General features: G+C 45.9%; 2 protein-coding genes across 3 annotated transcripts; both read right to left on the bottom strand.

Moving 5' to 3' along the window:
• Window positions 1-1966: 1966 nt before the first annotated feature.
• On the bottom strand, window positions 1967-10806 carry LOC130536284 (vesicle-fusing ATPase-like). Its single transcript, XM_057052131.1, is given in 23 exon segments — window positions 1967-2275; window positions 3007-3070; window positions 3156-3211; window positions 3800-3913; window positions 4010-4144; window positions 4453-4532; window positions 4610-4676; window positions 5024-5157; window positions 5232-5388; window positions 5506-5601; window positions 5898-6085; window positions 6339-6413; window positions 6528-6693; window positions 7209-7375; window positions 7378-7407; window positions 7689-7844; window positions 8105-8180; window positions 8312-8419; window positions 8519-8685; window positions 8782-8821; window positions 9254-9350; window positions 9504-9589; window positions 10676-10806. Coding segments are annotated over 22 exon segments (2232 nt in total). The 5' UTR covers window positions 10688-10806; the 3' UTR covers window positions 1967-2275; window positions 3007-3045.
• Window positions 10807-12961: 2155 nt separating this feature from the next.
• psmd11b (proteasome 26S subunit, non-ATPase 11b) lies at window positions 12962-18004 on the bottom strand. 2 transcript variants are annotated; one of them, XM_057052215.1, is made up of 13 exons: window positions 17845-18004; window positions 16816-16917; window positions 16493-16689; window positions 15596-15653; window positions 15144-15338; window positions 14885-15029; window positions 14743-14807; window positions 14559-14617; window positions 14367-14492; window positions 14252-14287; window positions 14114-14165; window positions 13898-14040; window positions 12962-13828 (listed from the first exon to the last, which is right to left on the bottom strand). In XM_057052215.1, the coding sequence occupies exons 1-12, from the start codon at window positions 17933-17935 to the stop codon at window positions 13898-13900; spliced, it is 1269 nt and encodes a 422-aa protein (XP_056908195.1). In that variant the 5' UTR covers window positions 17936-18004; the 3' UTR covers window positions 12962-13828. The 2 variants fall into 2 exon arrangements, with proteins under 2 accessions (XP_056908195.1, XP_056908202.1); XM_057052222.1 differs by having other exon boundaries at window positions 12962-13823.
• Between the last annotated feature and the right edge of the window lie 555 nt (window positions 18005-18559).

Below are 18559 nucleotides of genomic sequence, written 5' to 3'. Positions count from 1 at the left end.
AGCTTACAAGTCCCATCTGAGCTGCGTGGTTGTTGATGACATCGAGCGTCTCTTCGGTGAGCCACCAACTCTCCCCTCCATGTTTGGACTGATAATCTTTTAGCAGGTGGAGTTTGAAATTAATAAAATATAATGAAAACACAACCTGTCTCACCAGATTACGTCCCCATCGGCCCCCGCTTCTCCAACCCGGTGTTCCAAGCTTTGCTGGTGCTGCTGAAAAAAACCTCTGAAGGTAAAGAAGACTGAGCTGCACCTCCCAGGGTGGCAGATAGAGGGCAGCAGATCTTCTGATGAGGGTTTGTTGCAGGTCTTTGGCTGGCCTGTGTGAGCGGATGGTTATTAGTGAGTGTTTTGTTGTGCTCTCACTGAATGGTGGAGCTGGAGACCCGTTTCTCATCACTTCTTGCTCGTGGTGTGTGTGTGTGTGTGTGTGTGTGTGTGTGTGTGTTGTTGTTGTTGACGGGTTTGTGAATGAGAGCATCACTTCTCTGTGTGGCTCCGTGTGCATGAGAAGTGGTGCAGGGCCGGCTCTTGAATGCTGGCCGCAGTTCTCCTCTGGGGTTGTAAAGCGCTGCTCCCAGCGGGGCGTCTGGGGCCGGGGGGGGGGGCGGGAGGAGAATGGGCTCTGTGAGAGAGCCAGGACCTGGCAGCATCGCCGCCTGTGTGGCACCTCATCTACATGCAGCATCACAACCCCCCACGCCATGGGGGGGCAGCCGGCTGCCATAATCCCCCTGTCTCCTCTACCTCCTCTCCTGTGCTGCCGTCATGTCCTGGTCCTCCTCCAACGTGGGCTTAGCGGAGCATCATCTCCCCTCTTGCTGTTTGTCCTGTAGAGGTTGATGTTTTACCTTAAAAATGAGAGTTGGATTAAAAAACAGATGTTCTTTTATGGTTCTGAGCTTCTGTCACTCAGTAATATTGACATTTAATCTGCTAGTTAAAATATAATATCTGATACCTCCTTAAAAGTAGAACTTTAAACTTTTTTATATGCTATATTGACAAATTTAAGCTGAAAAATTGTTTATGAACAACAGGCAGAAGGTTCATGACCTCGTTCTGCACGTTTATAGGTTAGAAACTATTTTGGTTGCGCTTTTGTTCATGAAAGGAAGTGGATGGGTCAGGGATTTTAAGCTTAATCAGTCAGCATTTTAGCGGGGCATGACAGGCCACGCCCATAAACACGCCCACCGACAGACAAGAACTTTTCTCTGGGAATGTCGTCATGGTAACATTGTTTCTCCTCATCGTCTTCACAGAACTTACAGATGAATATTTCATCTGTCTGGAGAGACAAAACTCATTTCTCCTCAGTACTGTCTGTGTTGTCATTAAATAACTATATTACTGATAATCTAAACCTTTTTCAGATCACAACATTAATAAACTAATTGACAGTCATAAAACCAACACTACCTTAATCTTCTGCGTTGTGCATAGGTATTACCTGTAAACACACATTTCTACAGGGTGCTTGGCTTTGATCGTTCGCCTATTTATGGCATCAGTAGAGGAATTACCGTAGTTTATCCACGCAGATAAACTTCCTCCATGAATCTCCTGATCAGGAAGAGGATTTCTTTGGGGAACGAGCTCGCCATTGTCACCTGATACCAGGACAGACGTCATATATTCTTTCCTGGCTGCACATTAATGACACAAAATGATTTATTAAAAACAAAGCAAACAAACAACAAATAAAAACACTTTCCTTTTACAGCCTCCAAAATAAAAAAACGCCCTGACACATCTTTGCTGGTTTCAGGTTCCCCATCCTTCATTCCTCCCACTTGCCAAAGTTCTGAACAAACGTTTCAAAATTAATAATCCTTTTTATTTTATAACTGTAAAGGTTATGTTTTAAACATTTATTTTGCCATGTTTGTATCTGGTCTTCGCTGAAATTCGCATCAGTTTATGTAAATGTTGACGAGAAGTGACAAAATCCACAACCACCTTCTTAATGACAGCTTTAATTTATTCATAAAATATAAACAGGCGAGTACACGGCACAAGAACAGTCTCGGAATGATCAGATCATGAATCTGGGCTTCAGATCGGAGGTTTGAGTAGTGTTAGTTGACCTCTAGTTTAAGGTATAAAAATCTGGAGTGCAGAGGCGTCACACGGAACCCAGCACCAGGTCCAGCTTTCTCTTTTTCACACGTTCACTCTGTCCTGGATGGAAGGATGACGGCGCTGCGGCCGAGACGAGCTTCAGCTGCAGGGGAACCGCCTCGTTTCCGGGTTTCCTCTCCTCCGCCACCTGAGAGAAGACAGACGGAGAGTGAGCGGAGCCTTTCTGTCACGCCTGTAGACCCATTTCCATTCGCCACCAATTTTCTGAAGCCCTTGCTGTTGGTTTAGAGCTTTTCTCATCTGCTCATCGCCCAGGGCAACAGCTGCTCCACAGGATGCATGCACAGGTATGATTGGCATATTAGTAAGTTTAGAAAGTGGAGAGGGGTCTTAAATTTCATCTGACTCCGAAAGTCATACAATATTTTCCTAATCAAAATCAAATCAAACTTTATTTATATAGCGTCTTATATAATCAAAATTGTTTCAAGGCGCTTTCCAGAATCCCAGGGCCTGACCCCAGACAAGCAACAGTGGCAGGGAAAAACTCCCCTTTAACAGGAAGAAACCTTGAGCAGGACCAGGCTCATATAGGGGGACCCTCCTGCTGATGGGGGGGTGGGTAGAGAGAGAGGAGAGGAGAGAGAGGAGAGGAGAGAGAGGAGAGGAGAGAGAGGAGAGGAGAGGAGAGGAGAGGAGAGGAGAGGAGAGGAGAGGAGAGGAGAGGAGAGGAGACGAGACAGTGGGGTGACAGAGGCCTGTCAGGTGATCATGTTTCTGGACCCCGGCAGCCTTGGCCTCTAACAGCATAGCTGAGATGTGACCTAATGATTAGACGCCCCCCTAAGTATGATAGTTTGTCTGTCTAATATGACTAGAGCGTGTGCACGTGGCCTGATGCAGGCGCTGCAGACTTACTGTAGAAGGATGCTTTTCCTCCCAGCGACTCTGCACCGTCTAGATGGTGTTTTCAAAGCCCAGCCTGCAAACACACAAAGGTGGCAGACATTTGTGGCTGCGCAGGAACCATAAAACACTGAGGTGAGAGCAGATGAGCTCAGACTTACGCTCCGTCTTCCTTCAGCAGACTCAGGAACTTGCTCACTCTCTGACCAGCGTTCATCTGAAACACAACCAGTCTGATTTCAGCCACAGCAGCAGCGAAACACCTGCAGTTATCGTCTTATTGTCGTTAACTACGCGGACATAAGTCGCCACGGTGACACTGCGCGGCGTGCTCATGCTTGTGATAAATACGCCGTGTTGCTCAGCAGTCTGGAATCAGGAGCGATCTGCACCCAAACATGCACAGCTCCGTTCATTATCTGTTACAGTGAAATTGTCTCTAGGGGCTTGAGAGAAACCCAGAGTCTGACCCCGAAAAACTGCTGTGTAACAGGGAGAAACCTTAGGTCGGACCAGTTTGATATGGCCAAGGATGGGGCTGTACCGCGCCTGTCAAAGGTGCTGGCAATGTTGAACTTTTTTTAGATTGTATACAAATAGATCTTTTTTTAACCCTCTACACATGCAGACCTCAGTTAAAATTAGCTTTAACTAGCAGGTTAAATGTTGATATTACTGAGTGACAGAAGCTCAGAGCCATACAAGAACAGCCACAGGATGAGCCAGGGTCACATGATCCAGTCTTTTAGAGCCGTGCACGTTGGCTCTGGCACATGGAACCACGTCCAGAGAGTTTGGTTCTCACCTCCAGAGACATTTCAATCAGCATCAGTAACTTCTTGATGCCGATCCACAGAGCTCTGCCCTTCACAGCTTTGGCGATGCTGGCCCGCTCCGTGTCCTGAAAACTGCCCAGCAGCTGTGGGAGGAAGAGCAGAGCAGAGAAGAAGAGCTCAGAGTCCTGATGATCAATCGATCCTATCAGAAACCCTCCATGACCCAGTTTCATGTTTACCTCCAGAGCCTCGACCAGCTGCTCCCCTCTGGAGATGTTGGGGATGTGGATGGTTGTGCTGAAAGTGTTCAGCATCTCCATTTCCTGAAGGACGTCTCTGCGGCTGGAGGTCCCGATGATCAGCAGCTTCCGACCCTGAGAGAATCAGATGTTCAAATTGGTCAGCTGACAGCAACACACACCACCCAAACACACACACTTGTACTGCTATCATTGAGAGGACACTGAGAGGCATTATCCAGCCCAGTACAGAGGAGATTTTTCTCCCACTTTGTCATTTTTCTCATGTTCCCGATAAAGAAGGTAAACGTTTACAGAGAAGACAAACACCAAACAGAGATGATGCTCTGCTCAGCCCACGTTGGAGGTGGACCAGATCGCGGCTCAGCCACAGAGCCCATTCTCCTCCTCCACCCTGGGGGGTGCAGCTCAGTCTTCTTTACCTTCGGAGGAGGTTTTTTCAGCAGCACCAGCAAAGCTTGTAACACCGGGTTGGAGAAGCGGGGGCCGATGGGGACGTAATCTGGTGAGAGAGGTCGCGTTTTCATTCCATCTGATTTATTATCAGTCCAAACATGGAGGGGAGAGATGGTGGCTCACCCAAGAGACGCTCGATGTCATCAACAACCAAGCAGCTCAGCTGGGACTTGTAGGCATCTTCAAATATCTGTCAGCGAAGATGGAAGAGCAGAAAGACACATTGAGAGTGTGAGGAGTGCTGCTGGTCTGGAGTCAGCCACACTTTCACTCAACTTTGGTCACTATAGAAACAAGAACTTGATGATCTAAAGCAGCGCGAGGGACACCCGACTGCTTCGAGTCCCCGGACTAAAGAGTGGCAGAAGGAAGTGACTAACTTAGTCCCCCTGCCAGTGTGGTTAATCCCTGTTTAACATAAAGACCTGATGTTAGCTTTGGCGTCAGCTGCTGTTACCAGGAACCACTGATGATTATTACAGTGAAGACGACGTCGCCGTTTAATCTGATTGACTTAAATCAAGGATAGTTGATGACCTTCTTGATGGCCTGGCATTTGGCGATCTCGGAGAATCCGATCATCTTGTCGGGGGAGCAGATCTTGATGAAGGGGAACTGGGAGTCTTCAGCGATCTTAACAGCCAGCGCTGTTTTCCCACTGTTGGGGGGACCTGAGGGGGACCAGCTGGTTAATCTCCCCGTCAAACACAGCAGAGATGCAGCTTTCTCATGACTGTGTCCTCACCCTCCAGCAGCACTGACACCAGCGGCGTGCGGTCGCTGTTCTTGGTCTGCTGGACCAGCAGCTCGCCGTCCTCCAGGACCATCGACACCGGGTCGCCCCAGCGGATGATCCCGTTCATGAGGTAGCTGGCATAGTCCTCCTGATTGGTGCCGTACGCCTGGACAGGAAGACAGATGGAAACATGGATCAAATCAGGACACAGAACTCTGTGTGTGTGTGTGTGTGGGGGGGGGGGTCTATTTATCTGGTGGGAAGAAGAATTCCAAGAACTCACAGGTTTGATGTCGTTATTCAGCGAGGTCATGAAGTCCAGTCTGCTGACCTGCAGCTTCTCCGCTGTCTCAAAGTTCACCTCCACTGTGTTACTGGCCTGTACACACACAACGGCCTCGTCAGTCACTTATCAGCACCCTCTAATATCTGCAACTCGGTGTGTCTGTTGGGGCAAAACACTCATGGTGTCGATCGCGGCCTGCAGACCCGATGGAACACTTAACTGCTCTGGGTCTGATCAGGAACTTTCAGATCAGGTTTTAAAAGTTGGATTTTAAAGCTCAGCGGGTCAATATAGATGATAATACCCATAATTATTATTACTAATGCCCTGTAGGTTTGTCTCCCTTCAGTTGTGCTTCACATGCATGAACATACGAACGCCACTCTGACCTTGATGTGTCTGTTCATGGCGGTGGACTGTGCAGCCCTGACCAGGCCCTCCAGCTCCGCACCGCTGAAGTTTTTGGTTTCCACGGCGAGCTCGTTGATGTCCACGTCGCCGGCCAGAAGGTTGTTTTGACGCATCCTGACCGTGTGGATTTGGAGGATCTGAATTCTCCCTTTTTCATCCGGTAACCCTGAGAAAAAAGGGTAAAGTGGGATCGAGACCTAGTACCAGTTCACTGGTAATGACCAGTGGTGCTAATGCTAATGCTAGTGGAGTAGGTGAGGGCAACTACGAGAGGAGGAGGAGGAACAGAATTTAAGAATATTTCACACTTTTACTGGACTGAAACCTGTGAAATCAGAAAGATCTGATACAAACTGTGTAAAGCTGATCATCCTCTCAGTCCCAGTTTAAAGTGGAACTAAACTGGTGTGAAACCTCACCGATCTCCATCTTCACCTCCAACCTTCCCGGCCTCAGCAGGGCCTCATCTATCAGGTCAGGCCTGTTGGTCATACCTGAGGGGGGACAGATGGACAGAGGACAGAGGAGACAAGAGAGGAGGAAGAGGAAAGTTAGTGTGTGTGTGTGTGTGTGTGTGTGTGTGTGTGTGTGCGTGTGTGTGCGTGCACCTATAACCAGGATGTTGTTGAGCTGCTCCACACCATCCAGCTTGGACAGCAGCTGGTTGACCACAGTGTCGTGGACCCCCGTGCTGCCCGCCATGCTTCCACGCTGTTTACAAATGGCGTCGATCTCATCAAAGATGATGATGTGGAGGCCGCTGTTGGCGCCGAGCTGGTCAGGAGAGAAACACAGTTAAAAATATTGTGTGGAGGAAACTGAGAACCACAAACGCACGAGTCAGTTTCTATAAATCTGTCAATAAGCTGTTCACTGCTGCACACATCAAACCTCCCAGGAGCTCCAGTTTGGCAGAGAATAATACAAGTTTCCTCATAAATGTGACACAACAACATCTGAATCAGCCACTTTTCCATCAACAGAGGGAGAGATGGAGAAAGTGAGGGAGGGGAGCAGCAGGGTGGACACAGAGTGTGTGTGTGTGTGTGTGTGTGTGTGTTTAAACTGTCTAAATAGCAGGTCAAACAGAGCTCAGGCCCTCATTAGGTGGTGAAGAGTGAGGCTCAGTGTCTCATGGTCCAATCAAACAGTTCTCTCTCTCTCACACACACACACGCAGACACACACACACGCACGCAGACACACACACACACACACATCTGGCTAAAGGGCAGATCTCTCCGTCTCTCTGTCTGAATGTCGTCAGCCTCCTCACGTCCTCCACTCACCCTCTTCTGCTCTTCCTCTGCAGCCTCAAACAGCTTCCTGATGTTGGCCTCGGACTCCCCGACGTACTTGTTGAGGATCTCGGGGCCGTTGACGATCTTGGGCTCTCGGGCTTTCAGCATGTTGCCGATCTGACGCGCCATCAGGGTTTTCCCACACCCGGGGGGCCGTACAGCAGGATTCCCTTCACGTGCTTGCAGCCTGGAGACGACAACAGGTTTACAGAGTTGATTATTGAGGAGGAGAAGAGGAGAAGAATGACCTTCAAAGTTTGGGCCGTCTGGTGGCCTTTGCCCCTCATCAACGACATTCCGCCAGTTCTGACCCATTTTACCGTGTTTGTCATTACGGAGCTTAAAACAACTGCAGCCATTTAATGTGAAAACCTTTGAATGGACTCAGTGAAGCCAAACTGGTTTTGACTGGGACTTCTGAGGAAGCTGTGAGGATGAGGACACTCTAGATACGGGAAAGCCCCTCACCCATCTGCTCCACTAGATCAGGAGGGAAGACTCGGGAGGCAAAGGCTCGGCGGAAGATGTCAGAAAACTCTTTGTCAAGGCCTCCTATACCCATCTTTTCAAAGTTCCAGTCTGGGGTGATGATGGACTGGTAAGATTCTTTGGTCTTGGCTTTACCTAAAGAATACACAAACACACACACTTGTTCATTGTTACATTTCAACTCTGTTGTCAAGATCTGACAGCATTCAGGTGACTATTTTAACAGAATTGAAACGAAAAGATAAAAATGAGGAAAGTTCTCCCTCTAGTGGTGATACAGGGAATCACCTGCAACCGCTGAGGTTGGAATCTGGTCTGTGGTGATTCCAGCGTCTCCACCTTTAAAGGCTGTCTATTCTCACAGACCAGTGAGAGGAGGATTAAAGAGCACTCACCCACCAAAGTCATGGACGAGGTCTCCGACTTCTCAAAAATCACCTGACTGTTTGCCAACAACAAGCCGATGTCAAGCTGAAATGAAAAACACAATCAGTCTTTAGTGTTCATGCCTGTACTGGAAATAAAGCTGCTAAAGTGATTGCAGTATTTGATTTATCTCAGCTCATCTTGGAAGAGAATGTTCCAAATTGTTCTCCCGGTACCTTGGGTTTCTTGCCAGTGCTCTGTTTCCCCCTCAGGATGCTGGGATCCATGGCCTCAATATCTTTTATCAGCAAACTAAAGAGCTTATCAGAGAAACTGAAGGCCAGCTACATGCAGAGAGACAACATGTTAGAAACCTGCAACGTGCTGTTTCCATTTATGAACGTTTGCTTTTTGTCCTAAGAGCGACGGTAAAGTCGGATCACCTGCTGGCCGACGCTGAAGGCCTGGTTGTTGAAGTGCTGGATGAACTCACTGGCCATGAGGTCCGAGTTGTAAGGGTTGCTGTCCGCGTTCTTCTTCTGCAGGAAGTCGATTTCCACGGTCACGGCGCTGATGCACTGTTTGGACTTGTCGAACGTGTAGTTTGTCACTGTGATGGAGAAAATTGCATTCACCTCATTAGCACACAAGGTTAAACTGACGTGTGTTCGTGTTTTTGTGTGCCCTTAAAATGGGATTCATTTACCTTCAACATCCTGTCCAATGGAAAGCCCAGCCCATTTCCTCTGCAAAGATAAATAGATAATTTATTGCCTTGTTTCTGTGTCATCAACTCTGTTTGTGTTAAAGGTCAAGTGTGTAACATGAGGCAGCATCGACTGGAAACAAAGACTCCCAGATTTAAGGGTTGGGGGGGAAAAAACTCAGAAGAAGAAAACATTCGAGAAGGAAATCAATGAAACATTTCCCTGCTGAATCTTTTTCAAGATAAAACATTAAATAAGAGCGTCTGGAGGAGGTGAGAGTACTACCTGTGTGCCGCTGTGGCTGCCAAGTTTAAGGATGGAGAGAAGGCAAAGAGAGGGAGGGTGAACAAAAACAAGGCAGTGACAGACAGAATGAGACAAACAGAGAAGCACCACAGCCAACAGAGAACTATTCAGCTCCAAGAAAGGTGAATTAGTAGAAAGCAAAGTGTCTGCTGCCGCCTCACCTACCTGAGGCAGGCTGAAGGCGATGGAGCCGGGGTTAACGCTGGGATGCTTCTTCAGGGTGAACACGTACTTGTGGATGGAGTTACGGACGCTCACGTGTCTGCAGGCAACAACTCAACAGTCAACATGTATATTGTTGAGTAGAGGTCAAAGGTTACAGAAATGGACAGCAGCTCCCTCTGGTGGCCGTAGATAATAACATCCACGGAATTAACACACACACACACACACACACACACACACACACACTCACTGTTCAAACTGCTGCTCCTTCTCGTTGATGACGGCACAATTAGTCAACGACAGCTCGTCTGTTGGGCAGCGGGCTGCCTGCATCATCTGTCAGCACACAAAGGCCACGCATGATAATCCAATAATAAACAGGGGGCTTCTGCTTCAAGGGTGTGGGAGGTCATTTTACCGTCATAACCTTTCACCTATCGAGCTGAGGTATAAAATATCAAGATAATTCGCACAGTTAAGGGTAAAAAAGAACAGGTTCCAGCCTGTAATGGATGATGACCTGCAGTCTTTACAGAGCAGCTTTGTTGATGAGTCGGCACTTTTAAGCACTTTGCACACAATTTCCTGCAAAAATGCTGCTGGCTGTATTTGTTGCATCTTCCTGGTGGTTCTTTGAATATTTCTGCTCTCTAATATGAATAAAACAATAAGATTTGTCACGCTAATGCTTCTTTCAAACGCACCATCCTTCTCACATCTCTGTGTGAATGTGAACATTGTGTGTGTTCTTGCCACTTACATCCGCTCAAAGTTGCTAATCGTTCAAGCAGTTCTACTGTATTCACACATGAGGCTCATCCTCATTGAGGGTCAGGGAGCAAAAAGGCTAAAGCTAAACTTTTGAGAGGTGCATGTTTGAATGCAGCCTCTGCTGAAATTCAGCGGCCAAGAACTGAAAAAAACCACAGGTCAAACGTCATGTCCCCCAAACGTCAAAGCATTCTGAAGTCTGAGTAAAGTGCCTTCAGAGCTCATAGATATCAAAAAGTGAGAGTGACAAAAACAGCAACAGCAGAGATTAATAAAACCACATTACATATGCTGACTCATCAGGTTACATGTGTAAACACATGACACAAACTGTTGGACGTTGCTACATTTCCTTGGTCTGAAACAGCTTCACGTTTGAGTTCATTGCATTTTGAAACGTCTTTATATTGCTAAGACAGCTCCTCTTGGACACGGTTTTCACTCTTCCAGCACAGCAGTCATGAGATTGACTTCCTCTTCCGGGTTGCCTCCAAAGTTTTAAATGACGTCCAAATCAACCACGCAAAACACTGCTGCGCTGGCTCACATTACGTGTACAAACGGCAAAAAACAACTCAGTACTTTTTCACCCCAAGGTAGAATTGTCCTCAAGTATCGTCTTTTGTGGCGTACTGCCTGCAATAAACTCACCCGCGCCGTCATTTTTGTGTCGTTATCAGCTCCAGCTGCACTTCCGAAGGCTCCACTGTTGAACTCCAGCAACGAGAAAGTGACGCAGGTGGGCGGAGCCTGTTGACGCACGTGATGTCATCACGTTTACGCTGCGTAAAGAGGAACTGAAAGGGAAAAAAAATCGAAACCTTAGCTGTGTCCGAAACCACACACTCGTTCCCTATTCACTACTCACTACATAGGGGACATGGATTGAGTGAACTACGTAGCGCACTCAATTTAAAGTTAGTATTCGGACAGCGGTGTCATTTACGGCGCACGTAAAGTGACGTCATGGTGTCGCATAATAAATACGAACGGTCGCCGCTAAAAGTGGCCAGGTCCATTCAATTAACCCATCCAAAACACACCCAAACACATTCAGCGGTCGTTTCTTTGGGAATGCTGTATTTTACCCTATAATTATCTGTATATAATAATAATAAAATAAAATATTAATGTCAATAATAATAATGAAATAACAATTACTTATTATCCAAAATAATTAGTGTCCAGTGACATTTTCACGCCATAGCATGATGGTACATTCTCAAGTTATATTCCGCTGTAGTTAAAACAGTTCAACAAAGGAATTTTTCATCAAGAAATGGCTCCAGAAGTACTTTTCATCCTCTTAAATATTCTTTTAGTGAGATCCCGTCGTCTGGCGAGGAACAGACGACTCCTGAAGGACAATTTTGGCTCTAAGATCCAAATGTCAAACTGTAAAGTGAGGGAGGGGGGTAAACAGTGATGCTAGATTGATTGATTTCCACATTTATGTTGTGATATTTTAAGATGATCATATTGCACCCCTACTGAAAACAATGGTAAACTACACACTGAGTTCTTATTTCCCATAAATTTAATCTGGTAATTTATCAAACAGCAGTGAAAATTGCCTTTAAAAACCAACTTTTCTACCTAGAGAACAAGCACCCATCCCATTATTGTGTGAGGAACAGGCTTGTTCCACTGCTGGCGATGTACATCGATGGCCAAACTGACCTCTGACCAGACTTTCGTCTCTCGTTCGACGGTGGCCAAACGTTTGACCATGGCTGGGGTCTGGAAGTGGAGGTTTTAGTTGTCCTTTTCTGGCTGGCAAAGTGCAACCTCCTACCATGTGGTGTCAAGAGGATTTCCAATTCCATGCAACACAGTATATGACATTGTTCATAGGATCAAGCCCCCTGGTGCAGATGCTCACTGTTATTTCTCTGTATGTTCAGGGACTGTACCCACCTGAGGGTATAATTGGGGACAGTGGCTATCCCTGTATGTCCAGGCCTGTAGCATTGGTTACACCATACAGAGAGCCAGTGACGAATACGATGGTGGCCAGGTTCAACAGACATGAAAAGCCCGGGCTTTTGGGATTATGAAGACCAGGTGGCGGGCAATATTCTTTAAAGCTTCAGAGGTGAAGCCTGCATTTTCCACCAAGGTTGTTGCATACTGTCACCATTCTGCACAATGTGTGCTTGCAGAATGGTGACAGCATGGAACCCTCAGAAGAGGCACTTGGGTCAGATGACATTGGTCAAATGCAGCCAGACCTGCAATGTGGAGAGCAAATTGGTAACAGACTGGATGCCGCCCCATCAGCACACAACCCACCTCCCACCTGCTCACCATGACCACGATTACATTTGGGACGGGTCTTCATAATCCTGAACTTTGGAGCGTGATGTCTGTTCAACCGGGCTGCCAACATAAATTATTATTTTTCTGGCAGGTTCCGTTTAATATGAATATTTTTTGGGTTCCATTTTTGTAAATAGTTATTTAAAAATCCCAACAATAGGATAAATGCAACTTGTTTTATATATATATGTGTGTGTGTGTGTTTCTGTAAATAGTTTGGGTTTCAAAATCAAAAATTGTACCAATTAAATTTTAAGCTTTGAATAAAGCCACACGATGCCAAGAAAGCAATCTTTGATGGAAGTTAACTTGATTTAAACAATTTAATACAATTTCTTTACATGTTGTCGAGCAGTTTCTCTAACACACTTAAAGGTCTCTCCTCCCCGGATCCTGTAAAGAATATATCATTTGGTTTATTCAAAACTAAAACACGTGGACGTGTTCTAAACGATACCGTGCAAAGATCTTGGATATATCTGGTTTAAAAAACTAATCTTGGATTTATTAAGTTGAATAAATGGTGAAAGGATGAGTGATGTTGGACACTTTCTGTTGCTTATACAGTGGAATTAAGACTAATAACTGTTATTCCCCAAGAGAAAAGACAAAATTCCATAAAATACAAAATATTTATTTTGAAAATGTCTAGGAGAAAACAAATCAAAACCATACAAATTGTTTGGTCGCTAGCATACCGCAATAATGCTAGGAACCAACAATGGAGTCGCTGATTAAGATGACGCGGATGCTCGGAGGCCATCGCGTGACCTTTCCTTCAGGGTTGCACCCAAACACTGACGGTGCCCACAGGTGGCACGAATGGTGAAAATTGGCATCCTGTTGCTTCCTTTCAATGTAAATAAGCTCAGTGGCTGATGTGGCGACCTTCTGACTTTCTCTTTTTAATAATCAAAAAGCACGAAACCAAAAACAAAGTGAGTTTAATACACATCTGAAATACAGCGGGGACTCAACTGTTGGCATCGATATGGTGAGAGAAATAAAAACTAGAGGGTGCTCTTTGACCCAAACTCAGAAACCAGAGAAGCCCAACCTTCCAAAAACTCAGTGTGCTTCTGAAATGATGGACGAGGAGGAGAGAACCTCGTTTCTGCAGCTGCAGGCGGAGGCCGAAGAGGTCAAAGTTGCCCCTTTGAGGTTGCATTGGAGTCTGGTAGCAGATATAAACACATATGTACTCTTAACCTTTTCGTCTTTTTATTGTGGCTGTAGAATATTCCCTGATGGCCGGAGGTGGCCGCTGAGTGTTATACAGAATCCTGAAGAGATATCAAAATAAAGGAGGACAAACTAAACCAGAGAAGTGATGAGACTGTCCGTGGAGGGAGAAGAGGGAGGGTGTCTGATGGGGGAATCTGGTTTGTTGCAGTTTGTGGGACTCGTGGTCGTCCCCGTCTTTAAAATGTTACACACGCTGGTCAAACACACAGTTCCTCCATCACACTGCAGAGAAGATCTGCTCTGTGGGCCCAAGAAAAGACAGCTGAGACAAAAGCGGGACCAGAGACATGGTGATAACCTCACTGGTACCTATGTCAGCTTCTTGGCTTTGTTGTAAAGTGAATCCACCACTTTGCTCATGTTCTGAATGGTTTCCAAAGCTGCTTCGTACGTCTTGTCCACCGGCGGCTCCTCAAATATGATCAGTACTCCTTCGCCCTGGTCCAGGATCCCTGCAACAGCGTGGGTGCGAGTGTGAACCGCTGATCTGCGAGGTCGCCGTTACAGAAATGTGAAGGTAGTTACCGTGAAACTTCTTGTCCAGGATCATCTGGGATAATTTCCTTTCAACGTCTCCCTGCCAGTTCAAAAAAGCTCAATGAGTACCTGATGTCTGAGATCCTGGTGATGATTTTTGACAGGAAGAAAACAATGTCAACACACCTTTGACAGCTTGATTAGCCCCGATATGTGTTCAATCTGAAACGACAAACAGGATTTCAGGGCAGCTGGAAGTGGTTAGCATTAGCCTAGCATCGCCCAACCTCCCGTTCCTCACCTGTACCCGAGAGAAAGGTTCAATGACTCGGATGAGGTTTTGTTCCAGCAGGTTGTCGTAGAGTTTGGCCAGGTGAGTGTTGATGATGGGATCGTCTTGGAGCTCTGCTCTGTACTCTGTTAGGGCCTGCAGACGACACATATCTGTCAACACGGAACACTGAGCAGCACGCCGGCACCAGCAGGATCTCACCTTTTCAAAGTCTGCTAGTGATCTGTTCTTTCTGGCCTGGGCCACACATTTCATTGCGTCTGTCTGGATGGACAAAAGAAAACAGAGAAGACGAATGTGATTTAACGCTAACTCAATGAGACGCGACGCACGAGTATTTTTGACACGGATGAGCCGTCTTAAACGGGCTGAAAGTGTTTGATACGTGCCTGTCGGCCGGCGTATCGCAGGCCCAGTTTACCACTGATGAGGGTCTGGACCTCCTCGGGTCTGGATGAGCAAGAGAGAGATCAGTCTCAACAGCTTGTCCCTCTCATATCAATGAAGGTTATCAAGGCTGCACTCACAGGTTTAGAACAATTTTACACAGGAGCATGTATTTAAGTGCTGTGATGGCCCTGGGGCTGTCGATAGAGTCGTAGCCCTCGAAGGCCTCGAAGTAGTAAGAGTAGGCCGTCTTCCAGTCCTTCTCCTCTGCTGCATGGGTGATTCCTGCAGCGGAGACAACAGCCCGAGGGTTACTATCAACAGCCACACCATCGTGATGAACAGGACAGACGTCACAAGACCAGGTGAAATTGGCCCAAGTGGTGACGGGAGACTCACCTGACTGCATGTCCAGAGCGGCCTGGAGCTTCGGAGGACAGTAGATGGCGTTGGCGGTGGTCCTAGCGGAGGTGAGGGCTGCGCGGGCTTTGGGCAGGTTGCTGAGGGCGTGGTACGTCTTGCTTTCCAGCAGCTGGACTTCAACCAGAAGAGCTTTGTCGTCCATCTTTTTCAGCTCCTGGAGCAGCTGGGAACCTGGGGAAGAAGAGGAAGGTGCTTTATTTGTCATATAATTGCCTGCACAGTGGAAATCAAGAGCAGTTGGAGGGTCAGGACCGCTCAAAATGGGGAAAAACCCAAAGTAACAAACAAAAAACATCATTATTTTGACTTATGAACAAAATGGAAGAATGGAATTCCCTGTGGGATGAACCTGTGTGTGTATCTATTGTATATCTATTGGTTCATTTACAACAATAAATAGCTATTCAAAAATGTGTCCAAGCACTCACCAAGAGCCAAGGCCTCCTGGTAACGTTTGGTGTCAAAGTAGAGTGAAATCAGTCGAGCCTGTCGGAAAAGATGGAGTGTTAACTGTGGCTCAGCTGGAGGTCCATCCTGATTTCTGTCACAAACATCATAACTGTCACATTCACATCCTGGATTCGGCAGTTTACAGGATGTACATTCCCTCGGAATATTTCTAACAGCAAATATCAGGAAGAGAAGGTGAATTACAGTCTGAGAACACTCGTAACGATCTTTTGAATCCCTTCTTGTTGTATATGTAGTCTCAATTTGACTCGAGCCTCCATGTCACACTTGCAGGGGTTTTTGGTCTAGAGTCGAAGCTGTAGGACAAACTCTCCCTGATCCTGGACTCATCTCAAAGCTTCAGATATCCCAGCTGTGAAGCTGCTGGCAGCTCATATTTGGCTGCTGCACAAGCGGAGAGGTGCCATCCCAGAGAGTGTCGGAACATTTAGAACTCCCAATGTCTTCATGCAGCGTTAGGCTTTTGGCCCAAGCCGTTGATCGTGTTTTCATTTAGAAGGCAAATGAACGCCTCAGAGGTGCTGCTGCAGATCCCTCACCCGCTGTAAATGTCACGTCTTTGTCTGCACAAGTCAGAACGTGTCGAGTTTGACATTTCCAAGCATTCCTGTTTGGGCAAAATCGCATTTATTATCACTTTCTCGCATCACTGCTGACTGGTACTGGGTGAAAGGATGAGTGATGTTGGACACTTTCTGTTCGAACTCGTGTTTACTCAACACTAACAACACAGCGCCGTCAATCTCCAGCTTTCACTTTAAGGCATTTTATAGTTTTTCACCGATAATTCCGGGAGGACGCAGCAGATTACGTTTCAAAATGAACACCCATAATCTTTGTTAAGGACTCCTCACCTCCAGGGCCTGTCGGAGGAAGGTTCTTTTCTCAGCCTTGGCCCACTCAATGCATTCAAGACACAACTCCACCTCCTGCCCCGTGGCGGCCTCCATGTCAAGGAACAGGTCCAGCAGGGAGCGAACCAGGCGCGCAGCCTTGGCCTTGCTTATGGAAATCAGGAAAGGCCGCACAAACTTCAGCAGACCCCCGAGTTCTGTGGACAGCAGGTTCAAATTCATGTAAACTAAATATGATACTTTACTTTAAATAGTGTGTAGTCATTTTCACATATGAACCGGGGTTAGAATGGAAGCAGGCGTGAGGGGACGGATCTGATTACCTGCTGCCTGACCGGTCTTGGCCAAGAGCGTCCCCAGCTCCAAGATGCTCTGTTCTTTAACCCTAACAGCTTCTTCATCGTTTTCTTGCACATCTCGCCTCACTGTTAAAGAAAAGTCTCAGAATCAAATGCATTTAATAACCACTGGATGAAACATCACATTTCGTCATCACATCAGGATCTGACATGTTCTTCTTTACGTACCCAACAATCTCAGTGCTACAATAACAGACTACCATACTATAGGTTTAAGAATCTATCATATCTGGCCTATACTTCAAATACAATTGATACAATAGATACAACTATAAGATTATGACTGCATGAACCAGGAAAAACTAGCTTCAGGGATGTACTAACGGACACATTCTTTCTACATGACCATGTTTCTCTTCTACCAAAAGGATAATTAATTGTCAAAAGAACCGTTGACATTTATGGTAAAACGGATAAATACTTTATAGTGATGTAGGAAACAAGTCAACGAGCTAATAGTGACAGGGCAGTATAGAAGTGTTAGAGAACAAATACAACTTCTGCCACTCGATTTCAGACAGACATCACAATATTTGGCCGGTAGCTCATTACTGTAGTAAATAGTAATGAAGTAAATATGTATCCGCTTCATTCATTCTGTCATATTACACTTTGTTGATGAAAAGAGCTAAATGCTTATGACAACATGCTAATGACTTTAGCTAAAATAATAATCGCGTTCCCATTAGTTTGAGTAGAGCCAATAGTTCTACTCAAACCACACACAAATAACTGGGATGCGTACTCACTAGAACCAAAATAACACTGTTAAAATCCTTCTAAATTCCACAGTAAGGCCTGAAGTTAGCAATGTTGCTAATATCCACTAGCAGTTCCCATTGCCCACCGTTCAACAGTGAGTCAGCACCGGTACTTGCTATTGAACACTATTATTAGCTATCATGCTAACACGGCCGTACAACACTAAGAGAGCTGGGCGGACCATTGTTCAGTGTAATAATGTCAGTGTTAAATTGCAAGCCGACAACCTACCTATTGAGTGAAGGATGTCGATAGAGGCGTTTCGGTCCGTGCTAATGAGAGACTGAGCTCTCTGAAACTCAACTACTGCTGCAGCCGCCATCTTCCTTATTCAAAATCCTGCCTGAATGAAAGCGACGTGCCTACAAGACGCTTCTCGGCGTCTGTGACGTCAGGCACCTTTGAATGTCGGGAATTGTAGGCGTGTGAGAAATGTAGTCTTTTCGGGGAAAGGGGGCACGATCCAAAATAAAGGTCTCTCTTTCACAAAGATGTGATGTCTTTATTGAAGTCAATTTGAATTAGGATCGTTTACAGTTTAGAACACAAAATAATGCCAACATCTTTATAAGCGCCTTAGCCTAAACGTCATTGTAGCTTTATTTTAACTAGTATTATAGTTATACTATATAGATATAGTTATATTATTCTGTGTATATCCGTGTGTGTGTGTGTGTGTGTGTGTGTGTGTGTGTTTCGTCATGTTTGAGATTATCTCCGTATAATAAGGTTGTTCGATTTTTTTTAATAAAGAGGTAATTTATAGGGTGCCGATAAAAACAACACTAATATTTTGTCACATGTAGCTTCGAACCATGTTCAAAACAGTAATTTTTTTTTTTTAATAACTTTTTAGGATATTTGAAACAAAATTTGTCAACTTGGATAAAGGTAATTATTGTGAAATATAGATTTTAAATTAAAATTTAAATCTAAATCTCAGGTG

This window comes from Takifugu flavidus, chromosome 1 (assembly GCF_003711565.1).
Source record: "Takifugu flavidus isolate HTHZ2018 chromosome 1, ASM371156v2, whole genome shotgun sequence".
Lineage (NCBI taxonomy): Eukaryota > Metazoa > Chordata > Actinopteri > Tetraodontiformes > Tetraodontidae > Takifugu > Takifugu flavidus.
Note: the sequence above shows the minus strand (reverse complement) of the source record. Positions and strands in the feature narration are given on the sequence as shown.